The sequence below is a fragment of the Lissotriton helveticus genome, chromosome 4_1 (genome assembly GCF_964261635.1).
Source record: "Lissotriton helveticus chromosome 4_1, aLisHel1.1, whole genome shotgun sequence".
Classification (NCBI taxonomy): Eukaryota; Metazoa; Chordata; class Amphibia; order Caudata; family Salamandridae; genus Lissotriton; species Lissotriton helveticus.
Window position 1 is genome coordinate 1,438,119,385 of NC_136063.1, and position 18,222 is coordinate 1,438,137,606.

Genomic DNA, 18,222 nt, shown 5'->3' on the forward strand with positions numbered 1-18,222 from the left:
GTTGTGGAGGTTGTCCAGGAGGGACGTGGTGCTGGGGTCCAGTTGGTTGTCGAGGTGGAAGTTGAGGTCTCCCAGTAGGGTGTAGTGGGTGGACGTGATGGCATGCGGGGAGATGATGTCCGCGATGGAGTTGGCGAAAAGTCCGCGTGATCCCGGGGGTCGGTAGATGAGGGTTTCTCGAGGAGTGGAGGTAGGGCTGGCCAGTATCTTGAAGTGAAGCTTTTCCATCAGGACTGTGGGCTCGTCAGGGAGTGTGCTCTGGCCTCTCAGGATTTGTGGACGATGGCAATTCCTCCTCCCCGGCAGGTGGGGCGGTCCTTCCTGGAGATTTTGTATCCTTGGTTAATGGCTTAGAGTGTATTTTTGTATAGTGATGTGATGCATAATGGTGTAATGTATGGTGGTGCAGAGAAGAGTGAGGTAGAGTACTGTGGTGCAGAGTAGAATAGAGTAGTATCTAGTGGAGTTTTTTAAAGTGTAGTGATATTTATTTGAAAAGTTTTATATAGTACGAACATGACCCTTGCAGGTATCAGAGCGCTTTACAAGTAAATGAGGTAAAGACATACAAATCATTAAGCATAGTAAATGTACATAAAGGATAAGGGAAAAATAAGCTCATGGAACAGAGTTCTGATGATCTTTTCAAGAAATGTGTTCATAAATAAAAGTTTCTTAAAGGAGGTAGTGGAGGGGGTCAATCTTATTTCAGGGGGGAGAGAGTTCCAAATTCTGGGGGCGATGCCAGAGAAAGCTTTGCTGTAGGTTTTCTTCCTTACGAAACGCTGTGGTTTTATCAGTAGGGTGCTATTGTTTTGTATTGTCGAGATAACTTTGTGCGTTATACATGCAATTTTTAGTAGATTTCTTGCTTCATAAGAGAGCCAGTTTGTGGCTTTCAAGTCAGGTGAGATGTAGTGTATTTTTATAGATTGATGTATCATGTACTTTTATAGAGTGCTGTAAATATTAAAATGTAATTTTTTTAAAGGGGTGTAAAGTTCAGTGTGGCAAAGTAGTTGTAGGTAGTGTAGGGTATATTAGTTTTTAGTAAAGTGGAGTTGAGTTTATTAGTATCGGGTGCAGTTTTAGACAGCAGTGGCATACCGTACTTTTTAGAGTGACATAGTGTATAATGTAGTGGCATGGAGTTGCATTTTTTGTAGTGGTATAGAGTGTAGAAATGTACAGTATATTGTTTTAGAGTATGGTGAATTGGTGTAGAGTGTAGTGATGTTGAGTGCAATTGTGTTTAATGAGGTATGTTGCAGTGGCATATAGAAGAATGTTGTAGTGTATGTTGATGTGAAGTGTAGTGGTATAAAGTAGTTGGCATAGGTATAGTGGGAGAGAGTGTATTTGTTTTAGTAAATCAAGTGAAATTGCTTCAGTGGAGGGATGTAGAGTAGTGTGGTTTAGAGTGTAGTGTGGTGTGGAGTGGTGTTGAGTGGAGTGGTTTATAGTGTAATGGTGTATATTGCAGTTGCATATATTTAAGTGGGTAATAGTGAAATGCTATTTAGTATGGAGCGCTGTCGTATAGAGTAAAGTAGTGTAATGTTAAGTGGTAAAGGTGAGGGTAAAAGTGCAGTGGTGAGCTGTAGATTTTAGTGTTGTAAGTATATTGGTACATAGGCTGTAGCCTTGTTTATAGTAGAGCAAAGTAGTGCCGAGTTTAGTGGTGTATAGTGGAATTGTATATAAGCTATTGACATATAGTAGTGTTGTGCAAAGTTTATTGACCTAGTTAAGTGGTTGAATGAAGTGGTAGAGAGTGGAGCATTTTAGTTTTGAGTGTTGTACTGTGCAGTGTTGTGGAGTAGATTGTTATTTAGTGCATTAGTGTGCACTGTGGTGGCATACAGTGGTGCTGTTAAGTGTTTTAGAGTGTACTGGCATACAGTATAGTGGAGTATTGTGTAATGGTATAAACTATAGTGGTGTACAGTGCAATGGTGTTTTAGTAGTTTTGAAATGATAGACAAGAGTTTTTCTTGCTTTTTTTGCCTTTTATTTATTCTACACACATAATTAGTTCCCATACTTTTTAAAAATAATTCTTTATTCTTAGATGCTAAACATTTTCTTTGTTTTATACCCTTGGTATTTCCTTTAGAATGCCAATAAGTCTCACATTTGCGAGAATTAGAGCTATTGGTGCTGTAAATGACAATGTCTTTTACCGATCTGTTATGGAGTGGCTGTATGTGGTGTGGGATGGAATTATGTTGGTTGGATTGGAATTGTTAGTTGTGGAATTGTGAGGCGTGGAATTGTGTGTTGTGGAATTATCAGGCATGGTTTGCAGTGGAATTATGTGGATAGTAATTATGTGGTATTGAGTGTACTGGAAGTATGTTGAGTGGGATTGTGTGTCACAAAGTGTAAATATGTAGAATGGTATTTTGTGTTGTTGAGTGGTATGTATTGGAGTGTAATTATGTGGTGTACTGTTGAATTTTGTGGCATGTTGGGGAATTGTGTTATTGAGTGGAATTATGTGGTATGTTGTCGAATTATGTGGTGTGGAATGGAAATGTGTTGAGTTGAATTGAGTGGCTTGGAACTGTGTGTTGAGTAGAATTATGTGGAATGGTGTTTAGTGTATCTATGTGGTTTGTTGCTATGTTAAAACATCATAGACCAGGTGAGGCGGTAAAATCAGTATGGAACTGCAAAGAACTGATTTCCACACAATGCTCAGACAGTCAACTGTATTGCATTAGGGGATAGAAAATGTACACACCTCAAAATCTTAACACACACTGAACAGCTCTAAAACCAATTCTTTTCTAAAAGTGTCAATTGTGATTGAACTGCAATGCATCCATTGCTACAATGTATTAAATTACAAATCATTTACTCAGGTCAGCCAATTGTTGGAAGGAACTGGTGAGGTGAGAGAAAGTGAGACTGACACTTTAAGATGATCTAAAGAGCACAGGGTTGACTGTAAAAACATGACACTTGAAGAGTCTGAAAGGGTGATTTAAGGGTAATACGAGGGGGCGATGAAGAGAGATGAAGCCCCTGAGGAAGATTTGGTCGTGAGTTCTGGGGAATATGGAAACAACAGAGTACATGGGAAGAGATAGCTGTCAGAGTACAAGAGATGAATGAGGGCGAGGGCATTGAGACAGACCCTCCAGGATTTAGCGATATGCAAAAAAGTTGTGAAATTGGCAGTTTTGTAAAAAGGCCGCGCTTTTTACAAAAGTGACAGCGAAATTCCTTCTATTGACCCAGCGTTGACCACTGAGCCAAATAAAAGAAGGCGGTGTTTTCTTACCTGCTGGGTCTCATCCCCCTGACTGGAGAACACTGCTGCTGCTCAGACCAGGACACTAATTAGTAAGTAAGTTGTGTCCCGGCTGGCAGGATATGCAGTTTCTCTGCTTCTCATCCCCTCGCCCTAAGCACATCCCAGCATATTCTGAGTTAGCCTGTTTGGGTTCTGCAATGTAGTTTTACTTGACTTGAATGATTTCTGACCTAGGTTACAACGTTTCCAACCTGTTCTTTACATCTTTTCAATGTCGAAGAGGCAAATAGGAAAACATATTCACTGAAATTGGTACCACCTACTTAAAGAAAATATTGTCAAGTTTAACAGACAATCGGACATAATAATGTAGCAAATTGTGCTGTACGATCCTGTTACAGTAAGGGTGGGGTTGTCAGCAGCCTTAGGACCGTTGGCCTCTTTGATATTATTAATGTTGAAATTTTAGATCAAATCATTCAATGTCTCCCCTTGCAAATCCTGTCTAAAATGTGATGCCAAACTTTGACTAAAAATCGGAAAACAATGTTTAAGATGACACTGTCCTGCTAAGATGCATATTAAAATCCCCATAAAAATCAATGAAACAGCTAGCACCTTGGAATCCTTGAAACAGCATTCCCCCAATCCCAGCATATTCTGTGTTGGCGTTTCTGGGTTATGCAGTGAAGTTTTTGTTTAATACCCCGTGTTAGATGAGGCTTTTGTTTTTTTGGCAGGCTGCTAGTATCCACCTTTCATGATACTAACTCACTCTTCTTCCTTCGCTGACAGAAAATCCAAATGATTCAGACACTTTTTTCCCTATAAATCACAATTGGCCTGGACAAAATCACTTTCCCTGGTTGTGGCTGATGCAGGTGAAGTGGACAGGATCACTTTCCCTAATTGTGGCAGATCACAGCTAATGTGGCCACAGACACACCTGCACCCATCCCTCTACCCAGTCTCTCCAGGATTTCCACTGGGGAACTATTTTTAATTAAACAGAAAGAATTTGAGCCTGCTGCCCGTGGTTTATGTGAAGGGACTTGCTGGGGTAATTTTTTGTTTCTTTTTTTAAAAAGAAACTAAAATAATTTGCCCCTAAAGTGCAGCAAAATTTCAATTTTTGTGCCGCTAAATTCCCGTTTTTGTGCCGCTAAATTTACTAATTTATGCCACAATATCTTGGGGGGGTCTGATTGAGAGTATTTAATTGAGATGAGTTTGAGAGTTAGAGCAGAAGGCGAGATAGTACTTGCTAAACTTGCAGTACAAAGAAAGGTGCGTTAGGAGGGTGCATACATAGTAGCACTCCTAATGCTTGTGGGAATCCGATTTTTAAAAAGAAAAACAACTTCAGCTTACCTTCATACCACTTAAAACTCCCTTCACTTATATATTCGTTAATGGGAAATTAATATAAACCGATTTTTTCAAAACCTGCTAACTGTTCACAAATGCTGTCATCAGTGGCAGCTGGTAGTTGAAGGCGGTGGGGGGGCAGGCTGCGGGCGGGGGTGCCTGTTTGCTGCAGCCGTCTGTCATTGGTTGCCTCCTCTTGGTCCTCTTCCCCGCTTCCACGGCAGGAAGCAGAAAGCAGGATGTACCTGGCTACCAGCCCACCGCTAGCCAATCACTACACTGTAATGCAGAGTTTTGATAGTTCTGAGCGCCATGGTTCAGCGCTCAGACAGAGAATGGGAGGCTGGGCATGTTCTCCATACAGGCTGTAATGCTGCCTGCATGGAGAACATGCAGAGTGCGTATAATGGTTTGACCGACCGAATCAACCGGCCAAAGCATCCTGGCCCTTGGAGTGGTCAAACAACCCCCCCTGCGAGCATTATCATTTAATTTTTTCCTTCTTCAACTTGCTCAGTGGGGCAACGCTCCTTTGCCTTAGCGGAGGAGCCGCCACTGGCTGTCATATAGGAAGGCGAGAAAAGTGAAGTGCATAAAGGGTGCGAGAGGATGAAGTGGATTCTTCAGCGAAAATCTGAAGAATCTGAGATACATAAAAGACTAGGTTACGGGTGTGATGAAGAGGTATTGGCTGGCATAGGTAGCCAAGAGAGTTTCTAGGAGGTATGAGGACAATTGAGTGTTGGAAGAGATGACAAACCAAGCGTAGTTTACGAGAGATGACAATTTGATGAGAAACTTGGAGTCTCGTTTGATTAGTAGGCACAAAAAGCAAACATCGTGAAAGGCTGCGACTGACACCTGTTAATAACACACATGGCATGGCTTGAATGCTGTTGTCTGAAGGGGTGACATCTCTGTGCACTGCCAAAAAGTATGAATCAAACATCAGTAAGAAGAGCAAAAATATGTAGCAGCAAAGCTTAGAATTTGTGTCAACGGGTGCAGAGAAACAGAAACTAATGTCAGCATGCAGGCAGAGCACCTATATGCATCTCTGTGTTGTTATGTACATAGTAACATCATGGCAACCGGCCCCCACCCCTCATATCATGCATCCCGCAAATAACACACTACACACCAGTGTTAACTTGGGAAAAGCTGCTGCAGGTTTATTACATACAACGTTATGTAATCATTGTGGGTTAGCTTACGGGGGATCCAAGGGCAGGCCGCATTCTCCCCACCTGCCCGCCTGATGAGACAGGCAGCACCGTGGCGAACCACCTATGTGCTGCCCCTTCTGGTAACCCTCCTGGATCACCTGACCCTTGGTCTTTTGTACTCACGCCCCTTTCGGGGCGGAGCGTAGCTAGGCAAGCCCCCGGTTGTACAGGCCCGCAACCGCCCGAAGGACTACTGGGGCGCCGACACAGGTTCCAGGAACCTCCCATGAGGCCCCTGGTGTTAGGCTCTGGCACCCCTATGTGCCGCACTGAGGTACACTTCTGTACCTATCTGCTTCCAGATCGCCCTGTAACTCCTCCTGCAATGAGAAATACAAACATTAAAAAGTTCTTGCCATATACCCCATGCTGACACGCAGGGTGAGCGGTAGGGTGGGAGATTGCGTGTCCCCAGCGAGGCCACCACGGCGCGTCCGGTGCAACAAAGAGGGAGGCAAAATTGCGAGGGGGACTTAAGTACCCCTCGCCCTGCCTGGTGCAGCGGACGTGACGTCACGCCCCCATGACCCCTTGGAGACTCCTCCTGTCTCCCGGAGACGGAGAAGGGGGGGGGAAGCCCTCTGTTACTAGAGGGCCGCCCTCCTGTGTGGCCACCGGTGGTGGCCTCGGGCAGCCGCAGAGATGGACTGATGTCGCTATGAAGGCTGATGGCATCACATGTTAGGGTAGAGCAGCTATTGCAAGAGTTTCTGAATAAAGTTTGGCACCTTGGCTTGTAGGAAGAGTAATCTCATGTAAGCATTACCCATCAGAAACATTATGTACATTCAATATCAGTGGCGGCTCCTCTGCCTTAGCAGAGAAGCCGCCCCACTGCTTTTCAGGAGTGTAAAAAAGGAAAAATAAAATGATAATAACGCAATGTTATTCTCATTTTTTTTTTCCCTGCTGAGGCAGTTTTACCGGGCAGGGCTCGGCAGGGCGGGGCTGGGCTGCTCTGCTTACTGAGCAGGGGTAGGAGTGGTGGTCACTCTGCAAGTGTGCATGACTGTTTGGTCGGCAGTCTTAGGCCAGCCAAACAGTCATGCACACTTAGCATATTCTCTACCAGGCTGTATTGCGCCCCTTGGGTGGAAAACATGCACAGGCTCTCAGTCCCTGTCTGAGGGCCGAACCACGGTGCTCACAACAATCAGGGCGTTGCTGTCAGCAGCATCGTGATTGGTAAACAGCGTTTACAACGCAACTTTTACCACGCACTACCTTTACCACGCAACTTTTACAACGCAATTCGTAACAACAAATTGCGCTGGGGGCACTGTAGGATAGGTAGTAGTTTAATTTACTGTCCAACACCTTCCCTACTATCCACGGGGACTGGAGTTGGAATACTAAATTAAACTATTCACTATCCAGCGCCCCCCAACGCAAGTCGTTGTAACGACTTGCGTTGTAAAACCTGCATTGTAAAGGCATGCGTGGAAAAAGCATGCGTTGTAACTTCATACATCCTCGTGATTGGCTATGGGGTGCATGTGTGCTTCCTACTTCCGTCCCATCCAGACTCATCGGGAAAAGATGCAGAGAGACTACGGAAGAGAGACACGGTGAAGAGGTAAGTGTATTTATTTTTCTTCACAGCCCCCACCCCGCCACTCCCAATCTGTGCCACCCACATAATGTAAAAACGCTCCTTTCTCCTTGGCCTCTGTTGTATTTCCATGTAGGTGCCTCAATGGCATTTGTGAATTAAAATGTCTTCATCTTTCACTCAGAAGCAGTGTACCTCATGAACAGCAATCAATAACAGAATTCATTATTTTGATACGACCCAGAGAACCAAAACAATGGCAGTGCGCTCTAGGAACTGGGAGCTTCAAATCTCGTACTAAGCGGTATTTGGGTCATGCCGAACTGCAGCTGTATTAGGGTTGCATGTTTAATCCCTACAGCAGTAGTGACACAAAGTCTGAGGCGCCAATTGCTCAACACCAAAAACAAGTGCCACACTATCACAATTCAGGCAGAGGTGATAGGATGGAAACAGGTGTCTGGTTCACAATTTCTTTAGATCAAAGTCAAACATTGTATCCCATTCTATCACTTAGAGAGCCTTTATATAAGCTACATTGGTCTCAAAGAAGCATTTTCATGAACTTCTGAGCAAACAAAAGCAAGTGGTTAGAATCTTTCTATATATAAGGAAGTCAGACCATCAATAACCAGCTCTGAAAGACTTCCATAGGTTCTGATCGGAAGTAAGGGGTAAATTTACAATGCTCTGATGTGAGCATAAGCCTGTTTGCGGAAAAATGCTAGAATTCCTCTAAAAAACTGAAAGAAGAAACAGGGGATATCTAGACATGCTAGAGCCTCACCCAAGGGCACTCCCCAGCTAAACATTATAAAAAAGCACTGAAAATCAGTGTATGCATGGAGTCGGCAAATTCAGTCGGGTTCTTCTGAACCCAAGAAAGTAAAGAACCAGCAACTCTGTCTCAGATCACAGCACTGGCTTCAATAATTGGTGAGTTACCAAGAGAGTCTGTATGGATTAAACATGGTCAGACACCTGCCCCTTGTGACCATTTATCAGAGTCGCCTAGTGTCACTCAGCGCTGCAAAGTTGCTTTTTGGCCACATGATGCCTATGGTAAAAATAAATAGTGATGCATAAATATATAAATGCAGTGTGCAAAAACAATTAAAAACAAGGGTTGGTCGTTGGTGTTTGGTGAGACCCTGATGGTGTTTTTGTGGACGATGGCAATTCCTCCTATGGCCCTTTTGGCGCGGTCTCTGTGGGTGATCTTGTACCCATCTGGGATGGCTATGGCAATGTTTGGCGAGGAGGTTTCGTTCATCCAGGTCTCAGTCAGGATGGCGATGTCCGGTGATGTGGTGTCGAGTAGGTCCCAGAGTTCGACGGCGTGTTTGTGTGCGGAGCGGGTGTTGATCAGGATGCATCTAAGCTGGTTGTATTCCGTCGTGGCGGGCGTCTCGGCGCTTACGAGGCAGGAGAAGCTGCAGTTCAGGCAGGTGAAGGGACAGTGGGTGCGCTTTGGGGCGGCCTTGCAGCAGGTGTGGATCCTTCCTGGGTTGAGAGCGACGAGAGTGTTGGTGTCGTAGCGGCGGCGGTCCTCGTGGCTGCTGCGGGAGGCAGGGGTCCTGGCACTGGGCGCGGAGGGGCGCAGAGGGGCTTGCAAGCCCCTCTGCGCCCCTCCGCGCCCAGTGCCAGGACCCCTGCCTCCCGCAGCAGCCACGAGGACCGCCGCCGCTACGACACCAACACTCTCGTCGCTCTCAACCCAGGAAGGATCCACACCTGCTGCAAGGCCGCCCCAAAGCGCACCCACTGTCCCTTCACCTGCCTGAACTGCAGCTTCTCCTGCCTCGTAAGCGCCGAGACGCCCGCCACGACGGAATACAACCAGCTTAGATGCATCCTGATCAACACCCGCTCCGCACACAAACACGCCGTCGAACTCTGGGTTCCGTTTAAATTCTTCCGATTTTATACTCTGTGGAATGGTTACATGAAATGCCATTTTAACATTATTAAATGTAAATTGTGTGCCCCGGATAGCGCAGGTTTTAGTCATTATTTCGGTTTTTGTCTTTGTTTTGAAGGATTGTGTAAGTCTAATTTCAAACATATATTTGGGAAACACAAAACTAGAACGCTAAGGGCCAGATGTATTAAGCTTTTTTGCAGTTTCAGAGAGGCTGTTTGGCCCCTGTGCGACAGAAAGAAAGGATTTTGTCAGTTATGAAACTCAAACTGTGATTCAGTACCAAGTTAACAAATCGCAATTTTGTTTTGTGCTAAAGGGCCATATGTATCATCAACCTGATTTGCGATTCTCAAATAGCGATTTTTAAGAAACCGCTATTTGAGAATCGCAAATAGGTATGTATGTACAAAATTGCATTTTTTTGCGATTTCTTAAAATTCCTTAATTGCGATTAGCAAATTGCGAATCGCAATTAAGGAATACTTTCCCATTCATTTCTATGGGCCAGGAGGCCCATAGGAATGAATGGGAAGTTATTCTCAATTTGCGATTCGCAATTTGTAATCGCAAATTGAGAATAATTTCAAGGGTGCAGGGGTGTCCAAAGGACACCCTGTTGTACCCCTGAAATATGCATGGCTGCACATGTGGTGCACATACATGCTCTAAGGGCATGTATGTGTGTCACATGGCACTTTGAAAAATGCAAAAATGTGCATTTTTCAAGGAATTCGGAACTTACCACCAACTAGAAGTTGGTGGTAATTTGCGATTCCTGAAGGACATTTTGCAATTTTGTTTTGCTTCACACATTGCATTTAAGGAATCGCAAAATTTGCGATTCCTTAAATGCAATTGCAAAATAAGGAATCGCAAATTTTGCGATTCCTTGTTTTGCACCAGGTTTTGCTTTATACATGCCATTTAGCAAATTCGCATTCGCAAAGGCCGAAATTCTGCGAATTTAGGCCTTTGCGAATGCGAATTTGATTGATACATATGGCCCAAAAAACGATATGGCATTAATGCTGAAGTAGGATAATATGTATTAATGTTTTGCGACCGGATTCTAGTCACAAAACATTAATAATTTACCGGCTAAAGAAGTGTAGTGGTAATACATTCGCAAACGAGGATGGGTCCGCTGGGAACAACTTGCCTTTTGTGAATGCAAAAAAAAAGTTTATTTAAGAGGAGGCAGTCCTTCTCTTGAACAAACAAAAAACACACAAAGTTATTTTTTTTATTTTTTTAACGCAGTCCTGTTTCTTTTAAAGGAAACGGGCCGCAGTGAGGGTGGCGATTCCTAGAGGTTCACAAATTGCGGCCTACCTCATTAATATTTCTGAGGTAGTTTGATTTGTGAACCACTGGGAATCACTAATTTAAAATTCAAACTTACATATGTTATAATTTGCCATTTCCAAATTGAAATTTTGTAAAAATAGCAATTTGGAGATATCAATTATTAATGTTGCTACATATGTCCCTAATAATGTCCCTCAACTATATTTGTAGCTTAGAGTTAAGGATGTATGTTTTAGAAATGTCAAATTTTCGAATATGTGTAAATAAAGAATTTGAATGTGTGTCCGGAGCTCAGTGGGGGTCACCGATATAAGACCATGCCACTGATTTTTCGGGGGAATAGCCTCACCTGCATGTACTGGCCAAACACCAGGCTTGCACAGAGACACCACTAGGCTTAGTTGAAGGCTATGATGTGTGGGAGGTGGGAGTTGGGAGATGAAGTGCTGGGAGCAGTACTTAATGTGGCGTGGGGGTCCTGACCTCGAGCAGTGCGTCTGCAGTCTTCCCGGCTATCCCTGGGGCTGAAGGGAGTGAACTGTAGGTCCTCCCTTGTTGTCTGGCAAGGACCAGTGCTGCATTGGTTGGCCCCCTGCAGGAGCTGTGGCCAGAGACCACGTTGGTGGCTTGGCAGAAGTGTGGCAGAGACAGGTGAAAGCAATCCGAGCCCTCTCAATCTGACTGTGGCTTGGTGTGGGGCCCCTACAACTGACCCACCTGTGTAATGCAAGTGGTCATTGAGGAATCTAAAGTCTGTATCGCCTTGCACTGCAGTGCCTGTGCATAGCTTGGGTCCAGATTAAAGATAAATTGTTAGGCAGATCAGAAACAATGTTGTTGCCATAAACTTGTTGCGTACTCCACACTAGGTAAGTCTTAAATTACGGTGTAACTCTTAAATATACTTGACCAATAAAAATTTACATCCAAAGCAGACAGGCATCTTGTTTTGGTTTAATTTACCAGATTTTAGGAAAACTGTAATATGTGGGGTTTAGTATTGGGTGGCAGCTACTCTTTAAGTCCTAGGTCTTTAACACTGCATTAGATCTGAATAAACTCTTCCTTACCGTGGTCCTTGCCTTAAATAGAGTTGGCGCAGCCGTCTGATGCCTTCTTTGTCATTCGCGGTCATGCCCATGCACAATCGCCAAGTCATTGGCTCATCCACCAACTATTTCAGTTGAATACAGAAGTGATCTTGATTTTCTTTCCTTGCAGTTAGAACATGGATTGAACTATGAACAATTATCACACTGGACAAGAGCAGATTCGATGAACATAATAAATGTCGAAGTGTCTCTGCCCAAGTTCAAGATGGAAGAAATGGATGACCTCGCACACACCCTGGGTGGCATGGGGATGAGTGATGCTTTCAGCAGGGGAAAAGCTGATTTTTCAGGGATGTCTAACAAAAATAACCTCTATGTGTCCAAAGTATTGCACAAGGCCTATGTAGAGGTGAATGAGAAGGGCACCGAAGCAGCAGCTGCTACTGGTGTGGTCATGGAAGTAATGTCAATGCCAAGCAGTGCCACGTTTGTGGCAGACCATCCTTTTATATTCTTTATTCAACATAACAAGACAAAAAGCATGCTCTTCTGTGGAAGATTCTGTTCCCCGTAGGGTGAGCACTTTCCCTGCTCAAATGTCACCTTCCCAGTTAAGAGTCTAAACAATGTGCAATTTGTACTATTTCCGTTACATGCTTTACACAGTGGTCTAAAGAAAAAGTACATTTAAGGTTTGCATTATCATTGTTGTCATCACTGACAAATTACAGACTACAAACTGGGTTTTGTTTTTGTATGAAATTGTCTCTGCAAAATAAAGACATTTTAGGTAATAAACTGTATAAGCTTCTCATTTTTATTGATTTTCGATTTCCACCTGGCTCCAAAAAGCTCAGTTAATCCTGATCAATTCACAGTGGGGGTTGGGTTTAGAAGTGGTCGCTATACTGACCTTGATAGGAAAGAGAAACAATTGGGAAGATCACAAAACACAAACATTTGTTCTGAGGCAAATGGGAAATATCCAGATTATCATAGGATTGTACAAAACAGGATCAATTTATGTCTTAAGGTTTGCAGCAGCGTAGAAAAGGGTTTAAATTCGGCTGACATAATTGTGTAGCGTCAACCAACAGAAAGCCTTCTGATCATCTTTAGATTTGAGTCAAGAGTTACCTAGGCATAGCAATGTTCCTAATGTATTCTCACTGCAGAAAAAGCAACAAAAAAATTTTTGAATTAAGGAGTGCTTTAATTTTCCCAGATGTTAAAGATCGGTCTGGTCACATTCCAGTCCATTGTGTTTTTGCTCACTGTATCACTCCAGATAGAGACCAGCTCTGCACAAATCAGTTTTTGTCCTACTCCAATAGGATCTGTCCATCTCAAACTGAGCTTAACTTGAAAGAACATGAAGTAATGTGGACCATTAGAGACCTGCCAATAAATACCATTTGCCCCATACATCAGTGGTTTCAGAAGGATAATTCCATAGAAGCAACAATGCCCCTTTTACCGCCAATCTTCTCCCAAACAATCAGACACAGGCTCGAGGAATAAGGAAGAATGACAGTTTCAAAGACTCTATCTGTTTTCAACTTACCTGGGTAAAGCCAAAGAAGGTGCAGCTTGAATTCGTCGGCATTTTGAGCGCTGGCCTTCAAATTTGCGCATAACTGACACACTTAGACCATTTATTGCAACTAACAAGTAAGTGATGGAAGGAATGTTTGAATTCATCTCAGCCGCCCTAGACCACTTCACAAATTGATCTTTTTGCCACTGTTCAACTCTAAACAGAGTTCACCCACATGTAATTCAGTCCGTGGTTCTGCTCCAATAGGAACAATTCAGCTGAACTATCAGGCCATATCTCCTCCAGATAGGAACATAATCAACACCAGCATGGTGTTGACCTTCTTGGGCATCATAAGTGAGGTGAAGCTTGAGTCCCCTGGGCACAGTGAAAACTGATCCATATCAGGGCACCTCTGTTGCACAGTGCGGTGATAGATGGATATTTTGAATTAAGGTCAGCTACTGGTTATTGCTCAGGACCTCACTTGAGTTCATCGTTTTTTGTCCATTGTGCCAGTTTTACTTCTGAATATCAACATGAAGGATATGAGCATACAAGAATATCAAGGACAGAATATAGAATTGCACAATATTGAAAGGTAGATGCATATAGGGAAGTATATGCCTACTATTCCTAGCTCCACATTTACGTACCTTCAAGATATACACATCATTTAAGTACGTATATATGTGAAATTGGGTATAGAAAAGCTGGACCTACCTGTCAATATTTTGTTTAGATATTTTGTCTTTGATATTTAGTACCCTAGATAATCTGACATTGATATTTAGTATGCACACCTTTATGCCACTCTTGATAGAGACCAGCCATTTGCAAATTCATCTTGATCCTACCCCAGCAGTCCAGCCCAAACTGCCAGGTCAGGTCTCATTCAACATAAAAGTAGTGGAAGCAGAGGTGAAAGATTGATTGTAATGCCTCTTGTTGATTAGATCTTAAAATGTGTTTTTGAGTGCACCAGACCACTTAATAAGACCAGAAGTTTTTTATTTTTGTCAGATTCAAAAATTTGTTATGGACATTGTTATTCTTCCATTCTTCTCTATTCTCCTCCCATCATATTTCTGTGGTGTCTTGCATTTTCCACTTCCAGCTTTATGGACATCTCGAAAAAAATGCTCTCACTCTTCACTTTCAATATCTAAAATTCACATTCTGGTTTTCAATGTCATCTTTTCTTCTTTTTTCTTTGTCTTATGTTTATTGCATCCATGGCTTATGCTCTCTTCCCTACCCTTGTCTTCTCCCATCCAGTGTTACATTCCCAACCGGCCTCATTGGTCTTCCTAGGACTTTCCTCTTATTTAGCACTTGCCCTAGTAGCACATTTGGCCAGCTTCAAACCTATTTCAAATGCAAATTTTCACTACTAGTTTGTCCTAATTTTTATTTATGACATGGAAGCAATGAATATACCCCTAGTCTTGTTTTATTATATCTGAGCAGACCACATGGCCGAAGGGCCCAACTGTCAAATCATTACAATAAGTGATCCCCTCTGTGCAGTAAACCCTATATATAATACTCTGCTGCAAACAGTAAGGCTAGCCATCTTGAGGAGGATAAGAGTTACAGCTGAAGAACAGTGAAAATCACAAGTAATAGCAGGAAGATCATGAGACATAACACCTTTCTGTCAAATAGGACCTCTGATGCATACGATTACTGGGTTGGAGAGTTGTTTAACACTGTAAAACAGGTGACTTCTTCTAGAGCATGTAACAAGGAGAGATAATATTCGCCTCAGTGTCCTTAATAAATCAGGAATTTCCTGACATAAACACAAACTAATTAGAAATCTGCCTTTCACGGCAAGACCATGGTTTCTTTTGTATTTGCGTAAAACATATCCACTAAAGAAGTGGAAGAGCAAGCCACTGGTTTGCAATATAAAGTGTAGAAGTTCAGATTTCTAAAACAATGTCCTACCTTCCGGATAGACTCCTATCTGGAACCTACAAACAATGCTTCAGATGCTGCAGTGCTCATAGAGCAATAGTCTAAATTTGTTTTGACATCACTAGTAAACAAATGCTTAATTTATCTGAACCAAGACACTTGTTTATGTTGTCTTTGAAAGGGTATAAGACGATGGGAAGAAGAAAATTGCCTGAGTGCAGTAGGCCAGTTCATAATCCTGAGAAATAAGGACAGAATATAACTACTGTGGTACTTTTGGTACTTCTATAAATATGGAAATAACCCCCAGAATGGGGACATTGTCTAGGATTATCACCCAAAGCCTTAACATCTGAAAATATCTTAGAATGTTACCAAGCAGAACAAACATGCCAGAATTACTGAAGGCATCTTTAATCTAAAGGAAGTACAATCGGGCCAGTTCAAAAAGAAAGCAAAAACAAAGAACAAGTCCCAAAGAGAAAGGTTCTGAGGGACTACTCACCAGAATACATGTCAGGAGTCTACAAACTAGCACATGTACACCCACTCATTACCGATTAACTATATATGTTCCACTGAAACAGTAACTCTGCAAGCATTAGGCCTTCGAAGAGAGAGCGTCAGATGACAGGTGTCCTAAATAATGAGAACAAAATATGCAGCTGCTGAAATTGAATTGAAACTCCTTACCAACAAAGATCTCCAAGTTAATATGTAAGCTTTACAAGTGCATTAAGCCCAGGAGCCCTACATAAGGCTAACATCTGGTTGTGAAAGTCCCAGGAACTTTCCAATCCCTGACTTATAGGGGTCAGTTCACAAGGGGCCTCCACACTCATGGGGGAGGCCCTGCAGTCGTGGCAGAGCCCTCACCCTCGTGGCGGGCGTCCACAATGGGTAACTACGGTATGGAAGCCCACCACGAGTGTGGGCTCCCACTATGTTTGCTGGGTTTCCCCCACGAGTGCGGAGGCCCTTTGTGAATTGGGCCAATAGTGTCTGGGACACTATGGATTCACAATGGATTCAAGAGAATGGCTGCAAATAAGGGGAATCAAATGATAGTACAAGGTGAGTCAGCAACCAAATCTGAGATTCCTAGGATCCAGTTTTGAGAACAAGTAAAGCTGTTTGCCTCCACAGATTAGCCAGGCATCTAAATGGTCATTGGAAATGGAGGTAAAACATAGTTTAAAATGTGACACTAATCTTGACAGAAAGTACCTGACTCTAGGGCACCTTTATTTGATTTTTAGCTGAAAAAGAGAAATGGGTGTTTACGTGGAATAAAAAGAGGTTTATAAGACAAGGACCCCCGAGCAAATTGAGGAACTAAAATGATTGAGAAGCTAGTTGTCAAAGTGTAGGAAATGCCTTGAATGCAAGTCTGCTATGCAACTGTGAACTCCTGGAAGGTATTCGGTGTTCAGTGACTATAGTTTTTGAACATACAATTCACAAAACCTTCTAGACGCAAATATGGTTCTCCTCACTCTTGCTGATTGGCTATCCACCCTACGGAGTGTTGAACACTTGTTTCTTCATTTTAGAAATGTCTGGGCAGCAAATGAACTCCAGAAAGCTGTGATGTGCAATTAGACCTAATCCCCTAGGATCATGTTCCTCCAGTCTGGCACCCCAACCTAAGTTGATTGTATTGTACTACAAGACTAGATCTGAGCTGGTACTTAAGGTAACTCTGCATTTCCAGGCATCTAGGTGATTCACCCACCATTGCAATTCCTTCCTGCTTACTAGACTGATACAAATGAAGTGAGAGTAAGATAGGCCCTTTCTTAGATGTTGGAGCACTCTGTAGGTGCTACAGACCCAGAAGATGTATAGGAATAGAAGAGTTGACTGATATCTTTGAAATGTTTTGGAACATCCAAAATTTCAAATTTTATGAGAACTATTTTGTAACATTGTAATGTAATTGCAGACTGACTTTCTCCATCCAAGTCTAGAAGAAAGCCCAGGAATTTTACTTTCTTGGAAGGGGAGGCCTCTGACTTCTTCCAATAGATCACCAAACCCACATTTTAAAGGAGTATTGAAGATAACTGAAGATGATAAAAAAGGACTTCCCAATACTGATTTATGAAAGCATATCACCCACACATATATGATCATGGAGATGCATGGCTCCAGAGAAATAAACCCAGAGGTTACATCAACTTTCCGAAGAGCCACAGAGCTGACAATAGCCTGACATAAAAAGAGGAGAACTGGTAAATGAAACAGAAGACATTTCCTATGGTGTTGAATAGGAATTGTGAGGTCTGTGTCTTTGAGGTTGAGACATACTAGCCAATCTTGGCAGAGAAAAGTATCTCTATCCTGGGTTCACTATAGTTTCCATTTTAAAATGCCTGCATAAACAAATACCATAAAATCTATTCAATTTATGACAGGACACATTTTTTAATTTTGCTACTGAACTAGGAAAAGCTTGCTCATTAAACCATGAGCATGAGGTACGAGCTGTGCTACCCTCAATGGCTGAAGAAGAGCGTGTACTTCTAGAGGGACCAGAATCTTTCCTTAAGTAAGAATAACACTGGAAGAGATGGAAAGGATTTATATGGAATGTCATAAAATTCGATGTGAAAGTCTTGATGGTGTTAATGTCCTGGGAATCTGATGAGAAAATAAGTCAGTCGTAAAGGAAGTTAACTAATCTGTCTCCCAGTGGAAGGTATGAAAAAAGCAGAAAAGTAGAGTTGCGTTTTAATCAGGGAAACAAAACTGAGATGTACTTTCCTAATTTCTTTATAAGGTTTTGGAAGAAAGAAAAGCTGGGCCAAAGAGACAGTGCCTTGAAACAATAGTTTGTTAAGTTTCAGATCCACTTTTATAATGAGCCATTTTTATTCTTTCTGTGGAATTACCATTCAGATACCGGCTTCTAGACTCTTGGATGCGATGGCAGTATACCATTTTTAAATGAATAGTGCCAGGCAGGTCCTTCTTCCCTCCTTCTGATAACAAATAAGTAGCCTCCCGGCCTCACTCAGTAAAGTTCCACTGAAGTGCTACAACTGGGTTATTGTGCTCACATCCTATG

At 42.6% G+C, this 18,222-nt stretch overlaps 1 protein-coding gene across 2 annotated transcripts in view; it reads left to right on the forward strand.

Moving 5' to 3' along the window:
• Positions 1 to 18,222, forward strand: part of LOC144829153 (serpin B10-like) — a 185,644-nt gene that overhangs the window by 152,332 nt on the left and 15,090 nt on the right. The window contains exon 8 of one of the 2 annotated variants that reach the window (XM_078687997.1): positions 11,862 to 12,490. The exons of the other annotated variant lie outside the window; for it this stretch is intronic. Within the exon in view, the coding sequence (XP_078544123.1) occupies positions 11,862 to 12,266 (405 nt within the window). The 3' untranslated portion in view covers positions 12,267 to 12,490. Of the gene's footprint in view, positions 1 to 11,861; positions 12,491 to 18,222 lie in introns of those variants that run through there. 2 annotated transcript variants of the gene reach the window in all.